Below are 17727 nucleotides of genomic sequence, written 5' to 3' on the forward strand. Positions count from 1 at the left end.
GTGCAACATACTAGGTTATAAAAGATTGTTTATTATAACATTGTTTCTTCTGCCACAAAAGACAATAACTACAACTAACAAAGAGTAGATTTCTCAATGAAGCAGCTTGAGACAAAATGTTTGAAATAGAAAACTATCAATGTATGTACTTCTCAAGTATGTATGTATGTATCAAGTATGTACTTCTGTCTTGAATGTATACTCTTCTTGGCTGTTCGCTCTTATTCCAACAATTATTTTTCATACTATAACACCCAGCACGATCGCTTATTTCGCGACATACAGTAAACCACCGTCATCGGCGACAAACATCAGAAACGAGTCGTGTAACCGTCAGAACGTTCCCAACTTAACCATCCTCGCGGCTGTATTAATTAAAAACCATCGAAATGGCCGACGTCGGAATTACAAGGCTCCGACGTTCGTTGCAGCGCGACCCATTGATGGGCCAAGGTTAAGCAGCGAATGGAGGCGGAGAGGCGGCGTGGCACCCGAGGAGGAGCAAGGGTTCTCACATTTTCTTCTCACGTTGGAAACAATGCTCGTGGAACCGTGGTGGTTTCATCGGACGATAAAACGAAAACACACGCAACAACGACGAACGTGCGCCATTCCGTTCGCATTCGGGGACCGTTCATTCTCCTGTTCGATCAGGCATGATCGAGGGACGAACGAGAGATTCCTAGATCCTCCGGCCCGATGTCCGTGCCTGGCGTCTACCGTGTCCTCTGACCGGTTCGAAGGATCGAGATGTCGATAACGCGAATGATCGATGCCAGGTAACCAACGACACCGAGGAAACGACTGTACGCCCATTGACAGTGTTCCACCGGTGTCGATCCTAGGCTACGTCTCATTTACTTCGTTAAACGCATCACGACTTCTTCGTGCAGCCGATCCCCCGTCCTCCACCGAACTGTCTTCTTCGTTCGTACACGTCACGCCGGGCAAACGTCCAACGTGTCCTCGACTCTGTGGATCGTTTGTTAAACGAGCACTCGCTTTCCGGTATTTTTGGATATTCTCGAAACCTTCCCATCCCCACTGACGAGTATTTTCGGTGGACGGGGAATTGATGTTCTTCTGGAATTTTGATGTCTGATAGGCGGTTCTGGAATATGGCAGGACTGGATCTGTTTGATGGAGAATCTTGAATATCTTTGAGGGAAATTTCGTTAATCCTTAACTAGTACTTTTGGGATTCTGGAACAGCCCAATTGTATCTTTTTGCTATGAATAAATTCATAGAAACAAGTTACTTAATCTTTTTTTAAGAAATTGAACATTAATTATGCATGTGGACGATGAATTTCAAATGAGATATTTTCTTTTCACCGTAGTAATTAAAGGATTAGTTGTTGAAAAAGTTTCACAAAAATATTTCCAAGTTTCGGTTGACGTTGATTTGAATTCTGCTTTCGATTCTTTTGTTTCTCGTTGGTCCACGATTTTTATCCAATCAGAAATACCTGCAATGAATAATCTCCTTTCGAAATCGCACAGGTCCGTGCGTCAGCCGCTTACTCAGCAACTATAATGCAACTGAATGCATATTGTATGCACCTTCCTATCTTGCATGTTAGTTTTTTGCATTTCCGTTATCCTTCTCTGTGTTGCAGCTTCCTACCGCAAACAGTTAATATTCTCCCAGTGTCGAAAAACTAAATTATACACCTATCAAGCATGTACGCCAAAGCTGTTAAGCTCTAAACCCACATCTAAACGTTACTACTCTCGGGAAATTAAACATTGATTTATGGCGGAGAATATTTTTATAGATTTTTATTAATTCATAATCTACGTAGAAATATTTTCTTAAGTAGGTACATGAACGTCTGTTATTTATAGAATCGATTTGTTTGACGTACCTATAGAGATTTTAATAACAATGGCGTAGACTGTAGCCATTTCTAATATCAGACAACGACGATCTGGATGACTCAATTAATATAATTCGATTCGTTTTTATTCCGTTTCACTGCCTGATTTATCGTTTCGTAATCATCTCTCGCGAGTAATCTGATGTATTTGACATAATGTATATAACTTTATAGCAGAACATAGTCAACGAACAATCAAGATCCTAAAACGGAGTCTCCGTGATCTTAATCCACGAATTCGCTCCAGAATCGATTCCAGAATTCACTAATTTTTCCTAAGAACGTTTCAAAAATCAATCGTCGTCATTGTCATGAGCAACTGGAAAGTTAAATTATATAGAATTACCAGCCTTTGACATAGACCTCGATATTAATTTCTTCCACCCTCGACAGAAGCATTATTCAGAGTAAAAAATTATTCATTACGAACAAATACTTTACTCCACGCTTCTTGTAGTCAAATAAAAATCCCCAAAATGGTAGCACGTTAATCTTTTATTCTCAAGCTTCTTTGAAGAGTGCTAAAAACGTTTCAAAAAACCAACGAATCTCACGAATTCATCCATTTCAAACGAACACGCCGTTTGACACGCCTCGTTATCAAATTGGAACAAGCAAAACGACGACGCGCACGTTCAGGCCGCACCGTATCGTCGTTTCGAATATCGCGAGCGAGTAGCGCGGATGCTATTAAGCCCCATTAGAAAGATTGCGGCGTTGAAGATGTGGAAAAAAAATGGTAAAAAGAGGCGGCCCTCGACGCAGGCAAAGTTAACGAGAAATTTCTTTTCCCGCGCGTACAAGAGTCGAAGATAATTTGCACGGAATCAGCCTTGCGTAATTCGGATTGACGTGCAACGTGTAATTTTAATTTTAATGTTCGCCACTCACGGGATGCGCACTGCTCCTCTAGTTACGCGTAACAGGGTCGTTAAATCGGTTGCCAGCCTTATAAAACCTCGCCCTCGCCCCGCCAGTAAATTTCAAGCGCAGAAAACGCCTGTGCCGTTGATTCGAATGTTTCCTACTTTTCCCTCGTTTCCCTCCATATGCGCATATGCATATATTCCGCACGAACGTTTCGTGAAATCGTGTACTTTTTAAATATGCTTCGTTTTTTCTTTTATAGAGATCAGTTTTGTAGATAAGATTTTACGAAGAAGTTACTTTCCATCGAGCGAAATTTTTGTTTTTACAGACCTTACATTTGCCGGCTAAATAAATAATTTTTTTAAATAAATATTTCCTTTAGTTATTATCTAAGTATTTAGATCTTAACGCTTTCGCCCTTTCTTGAGATACGTAAAGAAATTTTTTTGTCAGCTATCTTGTCAGTCACAGAGATATATTTTCTTATCTCTTTGCGAAGGAATCAATTTAATATTTTAGTTTCTTTGTTTCTCTAAAAATCTGAGAGTTGGTATTTTAATACGTAATCGTATTAAAAACTGTGAATTCGATGTTAAGGATAGACAAGGCAAGGGATGTGAAACGGTGGCAGAGGGTTTACAAAGAAAAAGTCGAGAGAGGCAGCGAGTATATTGTCAAAATATATTCAATGAAAAAATCATCTTGTAAAATTAGACAATCGTTCCATTCGTTACAAGGGTATTAATAATAGGAGTGATAATAATAATAATCGACGTCATCATTATTACCTTGCCTAACAGAACCGCTACCGAATGCAATTAGAATCCCTACAACCTATAGCGGTGCCTTAAGAAACTCGAGGAACGTCCTTTATTTACAACAATTATCGTGAAATTTACGCCAAGGATTCGCGATCGGGCGCGACGTGAGCGGCAATTCATTCTATTCCTCATTCTTCTTCGATTTATTCCTTCCTCTTCTCATTCTTTACTTGAGCAATAATTACAGTCACACTGGTTAAATTCACGCTCGACGCGCCCGAATTTATTTATAAATAATATATATATTTATATATTTATATATTCGTATTTATATATACTCGACGTTAAAACCCAACGTTTCGCGCGACACGAAACACACTGGAGTTCTCTGTTTAATTATCAATTTCGATAACTCTTCGTTCACGCGTTTCAACACATGAGTCAATGGTTCGAGACGCGTTGGATCAAGTTAATCGTAACGATACGGAATCCCTCAATCGCAACCCTTCATCATCTTGATTCGCATAACGATAACGATTACGAAATATTATTGTGTACGTACATATAATCGTTTAATGCATTCGTTTATTTAAACACGTAATACCAATAGGAAAGTATTACGTTCATCCTTCTTCTACTAACCCCATGGAAACGTTGGATTTTCACACAGCACTGGTAAGGTTTGTTACCTTTAACTAGGCTTACCTCAAAACGCTTATAACCAATAAATAGACATCGACAACTAATTACAAACGCTTCCGAACCGGGTGTACTACATCGACGTGTCCCATCGAAACGTGCACCCTTCGTGTGTACGTATTTCCGTGTAATCGTTCGTGCACATGTGTCGCGAAATTCACCGTAATGTGACAGAAAACTGTAGTAGATCAAGCTCTCTTCGCTTATGCCTCGCTTACAATAAATACACCTTCTATACCGTTTAACTAATCGATTCTTCTTTATTGTACAACCTCCATTCTCCCCCAGATCGAATGCCGCTCGGTCCACATGGAGAACATCCTTGCTAGGAAAATCTTATTTTCACCCTTTCACTCGTCTCACGTTTCTTATTATTGTTACCGTGTTCCGTGTAGGCGTAGCGAGCTACATTGTATTGGATCAATAGATCCACGTGGTTACGGGAAAATCTCGTAAGAAATGATTCGTCAAAAACGAAACAACTTCTTTTTCTTTACACAGCTTCCTACCGAACCCTTAAAACGCGAGATACCACTCGTTTCGACGAATAAATTATTCACAGTGTCGTTGTTCGCGCGTTCTTAAGGACAAAGAGAGACGTGGATTCACGTAATAGAATAAAACAGTTCCTCGTTTCGTTGCGTGGCGTCGAACCCGCGAATTCTCGACCACGTTAACGACGGACGTTTTACGAATCGTTCGGCTGGCCTGTCCCGGAAATGGAATTTCGGAGATCACGCGCAGTCCAAGGACGCCAAGGACGCTGGACTGTGCGGTCCGCCCAGCATGAATGGAGGACTCATCGGCGGTCCACCGCTTCCGGTGCTGTTCCCATAAAGCTCAAGGTCGCCAAGGGAACCGCCGTCCACGCTGCCGTCGCATTTGTCCGACTTCCCCTCCTGCTTCAGCACCATGCGCCGCCATTTTGCGCGGGCGTTCTGGAACCAGACCTGCGAACACATCGAAACCACACCGTTGAATGTATATACGTATCGCGTACCTTCGCGTATTCGATGCTTCAGCCGCGAATGCTGATCGAAGAGAGAGTGCGCGGAGAGACTCGTGCACCGGATACCCGATGAATGTTACTATTCTTCTATGCTTTCGAGTGCATTTTTCTAGTGTTGTTGATATATTTGTACGCGGATACTTTCGAGTGTTTGCTCCGAGCCTCGTTAGAAAGTCGATGAAATGATATAATAGATTATGGAGAGCTTGCAACTCGCATATTTTAGGTGTATTAGACTGTAGCATGGAGTGTTTGGTTTTGGAGTATCAATTTAACAACGATTTCAGTTCTTAGGAAATATTTTTACTCTCTGTACATTAGTTTTCTTAGATTCATTGAAATGTAAGAATTCCTCTTTTCATGTATAGTCGTAGCTTTTCAGATTTCAGCTGACAGAAAACGCTTCTTTTTGGGGATTTAATCGAATATGTCTGTTTAAAAATCGGACATTAACGCCGGATTAGTGATTGCTTCCGTCATTTACCGCATGTATTTAGATTTGCAAATTGTAAAGTTGGAAGGCGTGTTTTTGACCCTCTACACTTTAAAACCACCTCCATTTTCCTCTGGATGCGTAAGTTCACCATCCTCGAAAGAACATCGCTTAAAAAGAAGCACACCCCAATTTCTCCCGTGCCTTTACCACGTCTCGTTGCACCTGACGACGAAAAGAAACGCGGGACAAAAGGAGGTGGAGGACAGTCGCAGTGAAGAGAATGGTCGAGGAGGACCAAAAAGCTCGCGCGCCACCAATATATCTTCATCGAGGGGGCGCACTTGGAATACAGAGGGAGAAAGAGCGTGCAATTTAAATGCAACCACACGCGCAGTGGCACGTCAACGGGCCAGGCCCTGGCTAGGATAGCTACATCGTCCATACAATGCAACAATATATAATGCCACGATACACAGCCTCGAGCCTCTCCCTTTCGCCACTCTACCCTCTGTTCCCGATAGATAAAAGACGGCCTCGATACACGGATCCGGCGTCGCCATTTTCAAGAGAGTCTCCTCCCCCGCTAACTGAAAACCAGCAGAGACTTCCAACCGACACAACCTGGGTCTCCCCTTCGTGGTCGAAGCGTGTACGAGTGTTTCTCCCTGTGGCGAACTCGCAAACTCTCTCGCGCGCGCATGTTTGTATTATACATACCTATAACGTGGTTACCACTGTGTAGGTTGTGTGCACGTTTGTACATATGTATGTATGTTTGTACGGAGTTTGAAAGTGTCGGTGGGTTAGGTACGCGGGTTCTCGTGTATTCGCACATGTATACATAGAACGAAGTACGTAGAGAGACGAGAGGAGAGCGGCGACGAACGCAGCCGCGGCGAATGAGCGAGTATTCGTGCGTTTCGCGATCAATATCAAGCAAGATGGCGACCAAGAACCCTACGCCGCACCGAATACAATAGGCCGGCTCTCGCGCCTCCTCCCCTGGCCAACCCGGCGACCCCCAAGCCTTTTCTCTTTCTCTAGATCTTCTGCCGGTTGCTGCTGGCGCCATCGAGTCACCGCGCGCTTCTCTATGTCTGCCTGGATCCACGTGAAGAGGCTGTGCTTCACGGGTGCACAGAGCCGCACAAGGATTTCGAGGATCTCGTTCTTTCGCTAGAATAGAAGGAGTCGTTTCCGCAGAAACGGGTTAACTTTATTGGGTGAAGATCGGGGATGGTGGGGTGGGACATGGTTTTGGTGCGTGCAGAGGAATGTTTCTAAGGGGAACTGGAAATCGTTTTTGTCGTAGATTGAAAGCGATTATAATGCAAATTTTATGGACTATGTAAAAGTAGTTTGAACTTTCATGCTGATTTCTCTGATTGTTTTCGAAGAGCGCTAATTTTAAGGGATGTAAGGAGTTCTTTAATCTTCAACTTCTTTCTGCATTGACGATGTCATTCACGTTTTGGCGATCGATTCCTTTCTTTGTAACGAAGGAAAATAATCTTCAACGGAACGTGACGTGTGATAAATTACATCGTGTTGCAGTAATAAGATCATAAATGAAGCAAAGATCAATATTAAGGAAATCAATTCATTGTCCAATTCGTGTGCAATCTATGGCTCCGACATTTGACGATTCGATTTGTCGGTTATAATTCAAAAGGGTCGAGATATACGAATTTTCTACGAATAAAGAACCAGCTAATTTCAAAATCCTATCGCAATAAAAATGTCTCCATACCACCAAAACCCATAAACCCTTCAAATCTTCCTGGAACAATACCAAGCTCCATAAACCATCCTTCTTAAGAGCCTCTTAACCTGAAAACGAATCCGATTAATTCGCCATAAAAACTGCGAAGTAACCACAAAATAACCGGAAATGATTTCGCCCATAATCACACGTTTAGGTTCGAATGTACAGAAGTCAGTCGGGTCTAATCGGCCCGGTGGCAACGATTTACGCTCAGACAAATGCTCGTTCACGACGATCTTTGATTCGGCGGATCGATCGACCGAAGTTTCGGAGGTTGGTCTTAACGCGCTGAGACGTGTGTGTTCACACGTTACACCCGTCCCGATTCACGAAATAGATTCCTGGCCCGTGTAATTTAACAGTAGTGGGTTAACGAGGGCAGAGCGCGGCGCTCGTTACGACAAAACTTGCCCGGCCGGAGATTTTGAGTAGCGGCGGATTGACGGAGGGCCATAATTACGGGGAAAGGCCACAGAGGCTCGTCGACGGAAATATCACCGTGGCCCATGCGGTTCTTTTACCTCAACGCGCCGCCGGCAGCACGCACTAATTGGGAGAAGCGCGCGCGTACGTCTCCACCGCGCGCGGTTCACCCGCCACGTGAATATTTTTATAGGAGTCCCTGGCAAGCGTGGCGACGACCGAACGCCACGCACAAGGGGTGCAGGGAGAGACGGTGAAAAAAGAGGAAAAACGATCGAACCACCGGCTATCCATCTTCCAACCGCGATTTTTGTCTGCACCTTTTTTACCCGCCTCTGGAAACCTCCGCGACCCTCTCGAAACCGTAGGCCCGGCCTCTTCCCTCCTCGTCTACGGACACCGATAGTTATCTATTCGAAACAACGTCTTTCCGTCGCGACGATTTTTTTACTCCGTTTTTTCGTTTTGCTCGCGCTGCTTCGTTTTTTAAGAAGATAATATTAAGGGAAAGAAGAGTTTGTATTGGAAATGGGGGAATTGAAAAGTGAAAGTTTCTTAGTCGACTTTCGACTCCTAATACTGCTGTGTTCTTTGAATCATTTTAGGATCATAATAGAATTTGGATTATTTCATTTTTCAATTCTTATATAATATGTAATCGCTGCTTGCCTATGATCCAACGATACTAATCGATAATTAAATAAAATCGTCATCAACGTATGAGAGGAATTATTTTACAAGAATGAAGAGAGTACGAATTTATCAAGAATCTAGTAAATTGTCGAGCGTATTAAATGCTCAAAAATATGTTCAACCTTCTTTTGATTAATGAACTTATGCAGGTCCAAACGAAGATAAATGGAGAAAGCTACAGACATTTCACCAAAGTAGGAGGATGATCGATACTGAGAAAACAATCAGCCTATTTATCTTTCACGCAAAAATGAATCACCGTCTGGCCTAGATCGAAACGTAGGATCTCAGGGAAACGGTAGGGCGACGATTTTCCCCGGGACCTTCTCTTTTCGCGTACTAACAATCTCTTCTATCTTTAACCTACCGCCGCGTGTTCCACGTTTTCAAGTGCCGCCGAAATAAACGTAACACGGTCGCATAAATTCCAAAGACACCGCGGCTGGATCGAACAACACGAAGAGGGAACGCAACGATACAATCTGTCCGAAACGACGTAGCCGAAAAGGTCCCGGGGACAGTTTTAGCTGGCCTATGAAGGGCGTCATGCGTCATTGACGGCGTGCACTAATTGGAGGAGGCCGGTGCACGCCCGACGCGAATACTTTTCCCGCGAACCGACCCTGTAAATTTCCTTTTAATTGCGCATCAAGACGATTCCACGCCTCTAAATATTTTGTCTAGCGTGGAAATACGATGGTACGTTCAATGTGTAGACGATTCAGAAGATTGAATTTGACAGAAGATGATGTGCTTTATACATAAGTACAGTCGTTCGTAAGAATTTTTGTATGTTCTATAAGGGGACTGTTTTTGTTCAAATGAATTCAATCTTCGTATAATTCTGATCAATTTATAGTAACGAAGAACACATGGAGTTTGATTAAACGTACAAACTCATGATGAATTGGTAATTAAAAGTAGCACTTACTATCATCTTCCTATGGTAAGTTTTTCTATGGTTCAATTCAAATAACGAAGTTGATAATTATTAATTGCTATAAGGAACGCGGTATATATTATAACGAATAATATAAGGGCAACCAAATTATATTAATTTTCAAAAATCTAATTTTAAACCCGAGTCGTTAAAAATCATATTGTATTATGAAATTAAGAAGTATCCAATGTCTCGCCAATACGTCTATACGTTTCAGGAAGAGCATAGTTCCAATTAATTAACTCCGAAGAAAGCTACTCTTAGACCAAGAAACCGATTATATATTCCACAATATCAATGTGCATCGAACCTCCATCCAGAGCACTGTCAATCAATAACAAATCTTCCCAAGACAAAACCGGACACACGTGCAAGTAACGATGACATATCCCGCGAATCATCAAACGTCGCAAAACTCGATTCCACGATTAAACTCGAGTAAATGTAGCACGAAACGAAGATTATGGCTATGGCTTCGTCACCAGATCGAAAGCTTACCTGTAACACCCTTTTTGGCAAGCCAGTTTTCTGGGAAAGTTGCTTGAGATCCTTCGCGTCCGGATTGTGATTGATCGCGAAGTAACTCTTCATCGTCCTTAACTGGTGATGCTTGAAACTCGTTCTCATTCGTTTTGTTCTGCTATTGGCACCAGGTATGCCGGGAGTCGCCGGTCCTCCTCTACCGAAGGGCATATCTATGTAGTCCGCGTTCAAATCTGCAACATAAATTCCCAACATCCGGATTATGCGTCTTAATTAAACACCGGTGTCGCGGGCTATTTTTGAAGCCGCCCGTATCGCCTGTATCAGTTAGGGGGATCTTTTCCCGGCGGCGGTGGACCGAACCTCTCTTCGCGCGCTAAGGGTTGGACCCGGCTTTGGATTTATGTCTCGCCTTCCACGCAGTTCGTCTCGCCGATACCACGGAACGTCAATATCGCCGCGACTTTATTTACCGTCGTTTATCGTTTACCGACTAATTGTTTAAATGAAAGGGTTAATGATATGGAGGTTTGATAGGGAAGATTTGTGTTTACTCGGTTATATTTTCTTTCGGTTGGATTATTTGGAAGTTTGTCAGTCGTGGATTTTCTAGATATACTGTACAGTATTTGGCAATCCTTTTGAACCGATTCTGTCATTTGTTCTATTGTTTTTAGAAATCAATAAAATCGAACGAATGGAATCTTTTTATTAGTGCATTCAATATCAGGTGAAAAGTTATTAGTTGCAATGCTTATAAATAATATAATGTTAAAAATAAATACGCATGGAATGAAACTTCCTTCCATTAAGAAATTCAAGGAAACTGGAACATGTTTTCCCTCCCAAATTCAATCCAAACCTATCAATTTCACTGCTTCACAGCAAACACGCTACCGAAAAATCTCATCGAAAATCAAAAGCGATAAGGGGGCGACGTTGGTAACCGACGATCACGCATCTCGATCGGAAATAAAGTTATCGTGGCAACAATTGCGGGCTCTCGAGGCAATGCGAAGAACCGTCGGAAGCGGCAATGCGGCTGGTCGCGACTCTAGCGCTGTTTGATGTGTATCACAGCTCATTAGCTCCTCGAGTGCAAACAAGAAGGGTGATAGCGTATGCGAAAGACCAGTGGATACACGGCCAATTACAACTCTATGCAGCAAATAGTTTGCAGGCACGATACCTCATTCCGGTATATCTATCCTGTCCCCGAGACTTCGCCAGTCCACCAGAGAATAAAGCGACGCTCCGACAGCCGTCCAGCCAGATGGCGGATCGATAAGATCGAGATCGATCTTCTATCGCGTGGAAATCTACGAAACCGCTGACTCGTTCACGATGAACGACCGTTCTTACATATTTTTTCCCTTTTTTCTCTTTACCCGTTCATTCGCTACCGTTCGCTATCTGAACTGCATCCTGCGAACTTCTGCCGCTCAGTTGATGAACTTCTAGATCTCACGGAGATCTTATGAGAATCTCTAATTACCGCGTTAGACGATTATTTGGAACCGTGAGAGAGTATCGATATTCTCTATCCTATTTTTATACTATTAAAGCATTTTACGACTCTATACTATACAATCATGCTTCATGATGTATTTTATGAAAAAATGGAGTTCAGATTGTTGAACAACATATTTTCATTATTGTAACAATCACTTCTGATAAAATCAAATTTGTTACTGAATAGATTCAATCTTTTAAATCATCGTATCAAACCATCAATCGTATCAGGTAGTAAAAAGTATAAATAGCTGAAGTAGGAAGAGCTAGCATATCTTAGAAATTGTATTAATTGCAAGGTTAGACGAGTTGGAAATATCTCGCAAAAAAATTCAACACAACCTCGTCTTCTCGATCTGAAACATTGTCAAACGACCGCCACACGTTCTAAAACCAAGCACACCTCGAGACAAAAGGAAAAACTGGAAGAAATTCTAGTCGAAGAGGCCCGACGACCTTGCCAGCGAAAAAGGTCCAATCGACGAAGGCCCCCCCTATCAAATTATTTTATTTCAAACGATAAATTCTCGCGCGAGGCTATCCAACCAGCAAACAGAACAAATAATTTCCAGTCATCCGTGGGTCCCGTGTCGAGACATCATCGTTCGCGGACACGAACCACGAGATCTTTTTCACAGGAAACAGCCAAAAGAAAAGGACCCAGAGAAGAAAGAAAGAGGAAGAAAATGAAGGAACAAAAAGAAAAGCAGAGGAACTGGTCCCGGGGTAGAGAACGGCGCACGGCCGGTGGTTCGTCGAGGCGACTCGTCTCTGGTCCCTCCTCTGTTCCCACGGTCGGTCAACAATCGAAATTAAGTTCTCGAAGGCGGAGAAGGAAGCTGCCGCGGCGCGCTGCCCACGCGCGACACGTACACGCTTTGTTGGGATTGGATTCGTGAATTTATGTCGCGGCGACAAATTTTATCAGGGTTCGGTGGCAAACACCACGCGCCCACGCGCGCCCGTAAATCACCGGCGGAGCACACACCTCTCGGGGATTCGTCGTGTTACGTGCGCGTACCGCGCGATCTCTGACCGCGTGGCCGAGGCCCTCGTACCAACGTCCACCGATCCGGGACCCTGCAGCTCGTGTAAGAATTTTCGTGCACGCGATCGCGATCGTGCCCCGACACCGACGATTGAAAATCCTCGGACCTGATCTAGGTACACTTTGGAACTGTTCTTAAAACATCGATGCAGAGGAATGGTTAAATGCGAGTTGGCATGAAGTCTCTATATGGCGATTCGAAACGGTTATGTGGACAATTTGGATTGCTACGTAGTTAAGAAGAACGTCGATGAAATTAAGATGAAGTATCTTCTAAGTCTTAGGTAACATTGATTGTTTGGAATGAAGAAATAGGAGTTGCTCGTAATTTTATGTGATATCTACTTTATTGCAGGCGGAGTCTTCCACGTTGATTTGATTAAAGTCATTAAGTTAAGTCGAATATAATATGTGAGGCAACCTTCTGATAATTAAGAAGATCGTTGGTAATATTAAAACTCGAGATATATCTTTTAAATATCATTACTTGTTCGTAATACAGCAATTGTGTCATTGTCTTATCGAGCTATAGCTTTCCATATTCATCATTAATAACTCGTTTTGTGCTGCGGTTAAACGGAACGCGTTCTTTCTTATCTTAGATTAATTAAATACAGAGAATATATGAATATTAATTGATCTTATATCAGGGACGACTCAAATTTTGATAAATAAGATTAGCGTTATTGATTGTTAATAAAGTTAGATTGCCTAATTTGTATAGATAAAAGTGGTTCAAAGGTTAACACAACGATAGAGAGAATTTTCTGGCGTGTGTTTCGGTATAACAACGTTAAAAGTAATAAACGTTAATTTAATGGAGCAAAAATAATGACTCATTGACGAATTACAATGTTTTAGCACAGCTTAATTGAATTGCGATAGGCACGCAGTTTTCGTGCTATTAATTTTTCAAGATGAGAAGTTCAACAACACTGAGCGCCTCGTTTTTCAAAGCTACTGACGCGGTTTGCGATATTTTCTTGTTAAGCAAACATTCGACCACTTCACGGTCCAAAAAATCGTACAGCAATTTTGCGGAGTTACACGTCTCGTGCTTTCTAATTGCAAACCATGATTATTGCGTGATACATTCCAGCACAATGCTCGTACAACGTGTTTCTATTCCAATTTGCATCTGTTCTATCGGGTACGTTTCACCTTCATTTGCGATCGAATCTCTGAAACGTGTCTACACATACGTATACTATTCGCTGCCAGAATGTTAATTCGCGCGTGAAGAATTTCTCTAAAATAACTTTTGCATTCCTCGAGGGACAATGTGCAAAGCTTTTTATAAATCTGGTACGTGGTGCAACCGAGAAAGCGATGAATCACTTTGCAGCTGTTAGGATGCCCGCAAAATCGTCCAACAGCATGCGATACAAAACAAAATAATACGCTTCGGAAGAATAACGAAAAACAATGCGACCAAGTTCCCTTCGAATATTCTAAAACACTGGATTATGCTCGATGGAAGAAACGATCCAGATAATTCGCAGACACAAATTCTTCTTTCTAAGTCACATAACTCGATGGAAGTGACAAGTGATCGAGAAATATAGCTATCACTGTATAAATATATTTTGCTGCTACGTGTTACATGGAAGCTAAAAATATAAAGAATCAGTTAATTTAGAATTACCTCGAAAGATTGTTTAGCCAAAAATTTAAAGAAATTAATCATAAAATTAATAGGAGATTAAGCGTAGCGCTTAAACACGAGCCTATACGAGAATTATGACTTAGAAATTAAGGATTCAAAAAACTACGGCTTTACGATAAAACAAATTACTCTGTAGTTCGTTTCTTCCATGAAACACATCTTCGTTTTCCTCCAAAACTTTTGATCAGATACGGGTAACGACACTCACCTATGTTGGCGGTCATAGCTTCGAGATCCTTGGGTTTCCTCTTCCTAGGCCTACCCTTCTGTCTTGGCGGCGGCACGACGGCGGCGCCATTGAAGTACGGTACCTTGGGTGGTGAGCCTGCGTCGGGTATGGATGGCGTCGAAGGCTGAAGCGGTACCGGGCTTACGTGGCTGTGGGGATGCTGAGGATGCATCGAGTGATGCGGATGAGACGGATGGGAGGGATGATGATGATGGTGGTGAAGGAATTCCGGCGAGGGGAACGGTTGTCCGGGATAGTGCGGACCGGGTGGATAAACCGGAACTGGAGGACTCTGGGACGGGTGCAGCTCCGCGCCCATCTCGTAATGCAATCGACAGAGCACTGCACCATCCCTCATCCCGAAGTGATCGCCCTTGGTCAGCGGAACCGCGCAGGCGGCACATGAGAAGCAACGGACATGGAACACCAAGTCTCTGGCTCGCATCACCAGCTCCGAGGCCAGGATCGCTGCGTGGCATCGGGCACATCGTTTCATACTGCCAAACATTCTGAAAAAAATTTAGATTTAAAGTTATATATGTGGAGACAATGTATTTTCTTTTGAGAATAATCATTAAACAAGGAAGATTAATTTTCTGGTACTTAAAAGTGAGGTATTTTAATTGATTTTTATACTTGAATTTATGAATGAGACATTTCATTCCTTAAAATGTAGGTAATTTTAAGTTCGTTTCTTTTTTCTTCAATCACTATCATAAAAACGTTCATATTTTTCAGCAATATCAACGTGTTCTTTTATTAAGACAAAATCGTGATTATACCCTATATATTTGCTTATTTTTATTGTGTTGCTTTAGCTCTAATTAGCTATGGATAACATATTGAGGTAGATTTGAAGTATCTTGTTGAAAGCGCCATATGAACGACTGTGCAATAAAATATCTCATTCATATACATATTGGGATGGTTTAAAAGAATTCTTTTGTAATTATCGAATAATCCCTGTAACGTAAGTGACAGTTTTAAATATATATGATAATAACGACATAAATGTTGTTTTACATACATATAATATATCTCTAAAATAATATGATGTTTCAACGGGCAATAACTTGGCCTAAAGTAGCCCGATCTTTAAGCTCCCAATTTGCAAGACGATCACACAGCCCGGTTAAAAAGCCAGGGTAACTAAACGTTCTAGCAAAGTTACGCCGCTTTTGGTCCGCGGGGCATATCTTTGGAACTAAACCGGCCAATTAACAGGGCAAGAAATCGGGCGACGTTGGTACAACGCCCGCCGACACCGGGATACATACAAACAGATCGAACCGGCGGCCATGACAAAAATAACCAAGAAATTATCGTAACTGCGGGATGCAGGCGGCGCCCATTTTTCCATTCACTTTAAACGATACAAACACATCCGCATGGGGAATGTTTCTCATCGTCCGAGATATCCACCGTGTCCCACAGATAGGGTTCCGTTAAATCGAGAGAGAAAAAAAGGAGAAAAAAATGAAAAAAAGGAAAAAGGCAACCAGCAAGCAGATAAACAGCCACCGCCAGAGAAGTGTCCGTGGCACGAACGTGGATCGAAGTGGAACAGAGACAGAGGCGACACATAGAAACTCAGTGATATCGCGAAGGTAGGGAAGGGACACGTATGGTAAACCGCGGTGAAGCAAAAGGGCGGAAAGGGAAGGAATATGCCGATGCAACGGGCACCGTGACATCGCTACTGCATTAGCGGCACCCTGCAGTCTCCATTACCGAAGCCGGTCGACTATCTACCCGACATCCACCACGGCTACCTACCTAACCACCTATCTCACTCTCCACCTCCTCCCAAATATATTACGTCGCCTCGCAGCCGTACTAAAGAACCTAGATAGAGACGTGCCCGATCTTATAACCCTGATGCCACGTCGGATCCAGTCTCCGTTAAGTTGCTCCGCACCATATAGAAATATATGGTAGGCATAATCATGGTGTTTCAGACGTATGTAGAACGATTCTCGAACCTGGGTCATTGGTTAGTCTTTGAGGTGTTTAGTGAGACGAATGTTTGAAGGATAATGAGAAAAATGGCTTGGTCGTAATGTTATAAACAACTGTCGCTGAAATTATTGTTCGTGTATATCGTATAGATATTTTTATTTGTATCTGAAATAAAGAGAAACGCCTCTCTATTACTTGGGACCTAAATAAAGGGAACAGTGCATCGCTTTGAAAAATATCGCAGAGAAAATCGAGTATATGCAAATAAATTTAGGTAACGTTACAGATTACTAAATTTTCTTACAATATGTTTTAAACTATGATTCAAAGAAAGGTGAATTGTGTAAAAGCGTGAGGTTGAAGTAGAGACTATTTTAAAGAAGAGACGGTTTTTCTTTTGATCTCCCTGGAATCATGTCAACACGCGTAGCCAGACAATGATTTTTCTGAGATCGACGCGATATTGATGGAATGAATAGGGAAATGCGGGAAAACAAAAGGAGGATGTGGCCACGAGAAATCGTGCACGCACTGCAGAGCAACGATCTCAGCAATTGGAAAACGAGAAAATGGGGAATAACGATCAGATATCGCGTAACGGAAAAGCAAGCCAGACTCTGCGTAACGAGTTTCGTTGTTTCTCGATGGAACAACGACTCGGTTTGCTCGGTATTCTCGTCTCGAAAAGGGAACACGTTCGATGCATACCCTGTTCGATAACACAATGAAATGCAAACAAGATTTAAAAAACCCATTCATCTAGTATCTCCATTAACACGGTCTGTATAGTGCATTAAATCTACATAAAGCTTGTTTAAACTGTCTTTACTCTACCAAGCAATTTAACAAATAAAGTTTCTTTTTAATTAATATACGTTACATTCTATTAATAACAATAAATGAACAACAAATCAAATTACTTAATATTATATATTCAATTTTCCCGAAACAGATATTTACATCCAAAATAAAACGAAAAAGAAAAAGAAGGAAAAGGAGGAAGAATGTAATCTAATTGTCATAACGTTGCATGTACGCAACCTCTACACGTTATCTCGCTGTATAATTCTAAATGAGTTAATAAAGATTCTAACATATTTGTTTTATTACATACCTAAATTTTGCAGAAAAGCAACGAGCGATAACAAAAGCTTTTTTCCCCCTAACAAACACCTTCAACAATCCTCAGAAGAAGAATAGCAAAGATGAAACTGTTATTGTATAACTCGAAAGAGGGCCAATTGGTTACCCAACATGCTCGAATGGATCCGATTAGGCAAAAATACGCGGAGTTATCCTGCTGAGCGCAAACCAGACTACCGCAGCCATTGTATTCTATATGTGTAGCAGGATT

At 42.1% G+C, this 17727-nt stretch overlaps 1 protein-coding gene across 2 annotated transcripts in view; it reads right to left on the reverse strand.

Moving 5' to 3' along the window:
- Nucleotides 1–3408: 3408 nt before the first annotated feature.
- LOC117232995 (protein apterous-like) overlaps nucleotides 3409–17727 on the reverse strand; it is a 54437-nt gene continuing 40118 nt past the window's right edge. The window contains exons 4-6 of one of the 2 annotated variants that reach the window (XM_033492824.1): nucleotides 14394–14923; nucleotides 9975–10192; nucleotides 3409–5160 (exon numbers count right to left, since the gene is read on the reverse strand). In XM_033492824.1, the coding sequence (XP_033348715.1) occupies nucleotides 4945–5160; nucleotides 9975–10192; nucleotides 14394–14923 (964 nt within the window). In that variant the 3' untranslated portion in view covers nucleotides 3409–4944. The remainder of the gene's footprint in view (nucleotides 5161–9974; nucleotides 10193–14393; nucleotides 14924–17727) is intronic. The other variant, XM_033492825.1, reaches the window with a different exon arrangement.

This window comes from Bombus vosnesenskii, unplaced genomic scaffold (assembly GCF_011952255.1).
Source record: "Bombus vosnesenskii isolate JDL3184/JDL3185 unplaced genomic scaffold, Bvos_JDL3184-5_v1.1 scf7180000013294, whole genome shotgun sequence".
Lineage (NCBI taxonomy): Eukaryota > Metazoa > Arthropoda > Insecta > Hymenoptera > Apidae > Bombus > Bombus vosnesenskii.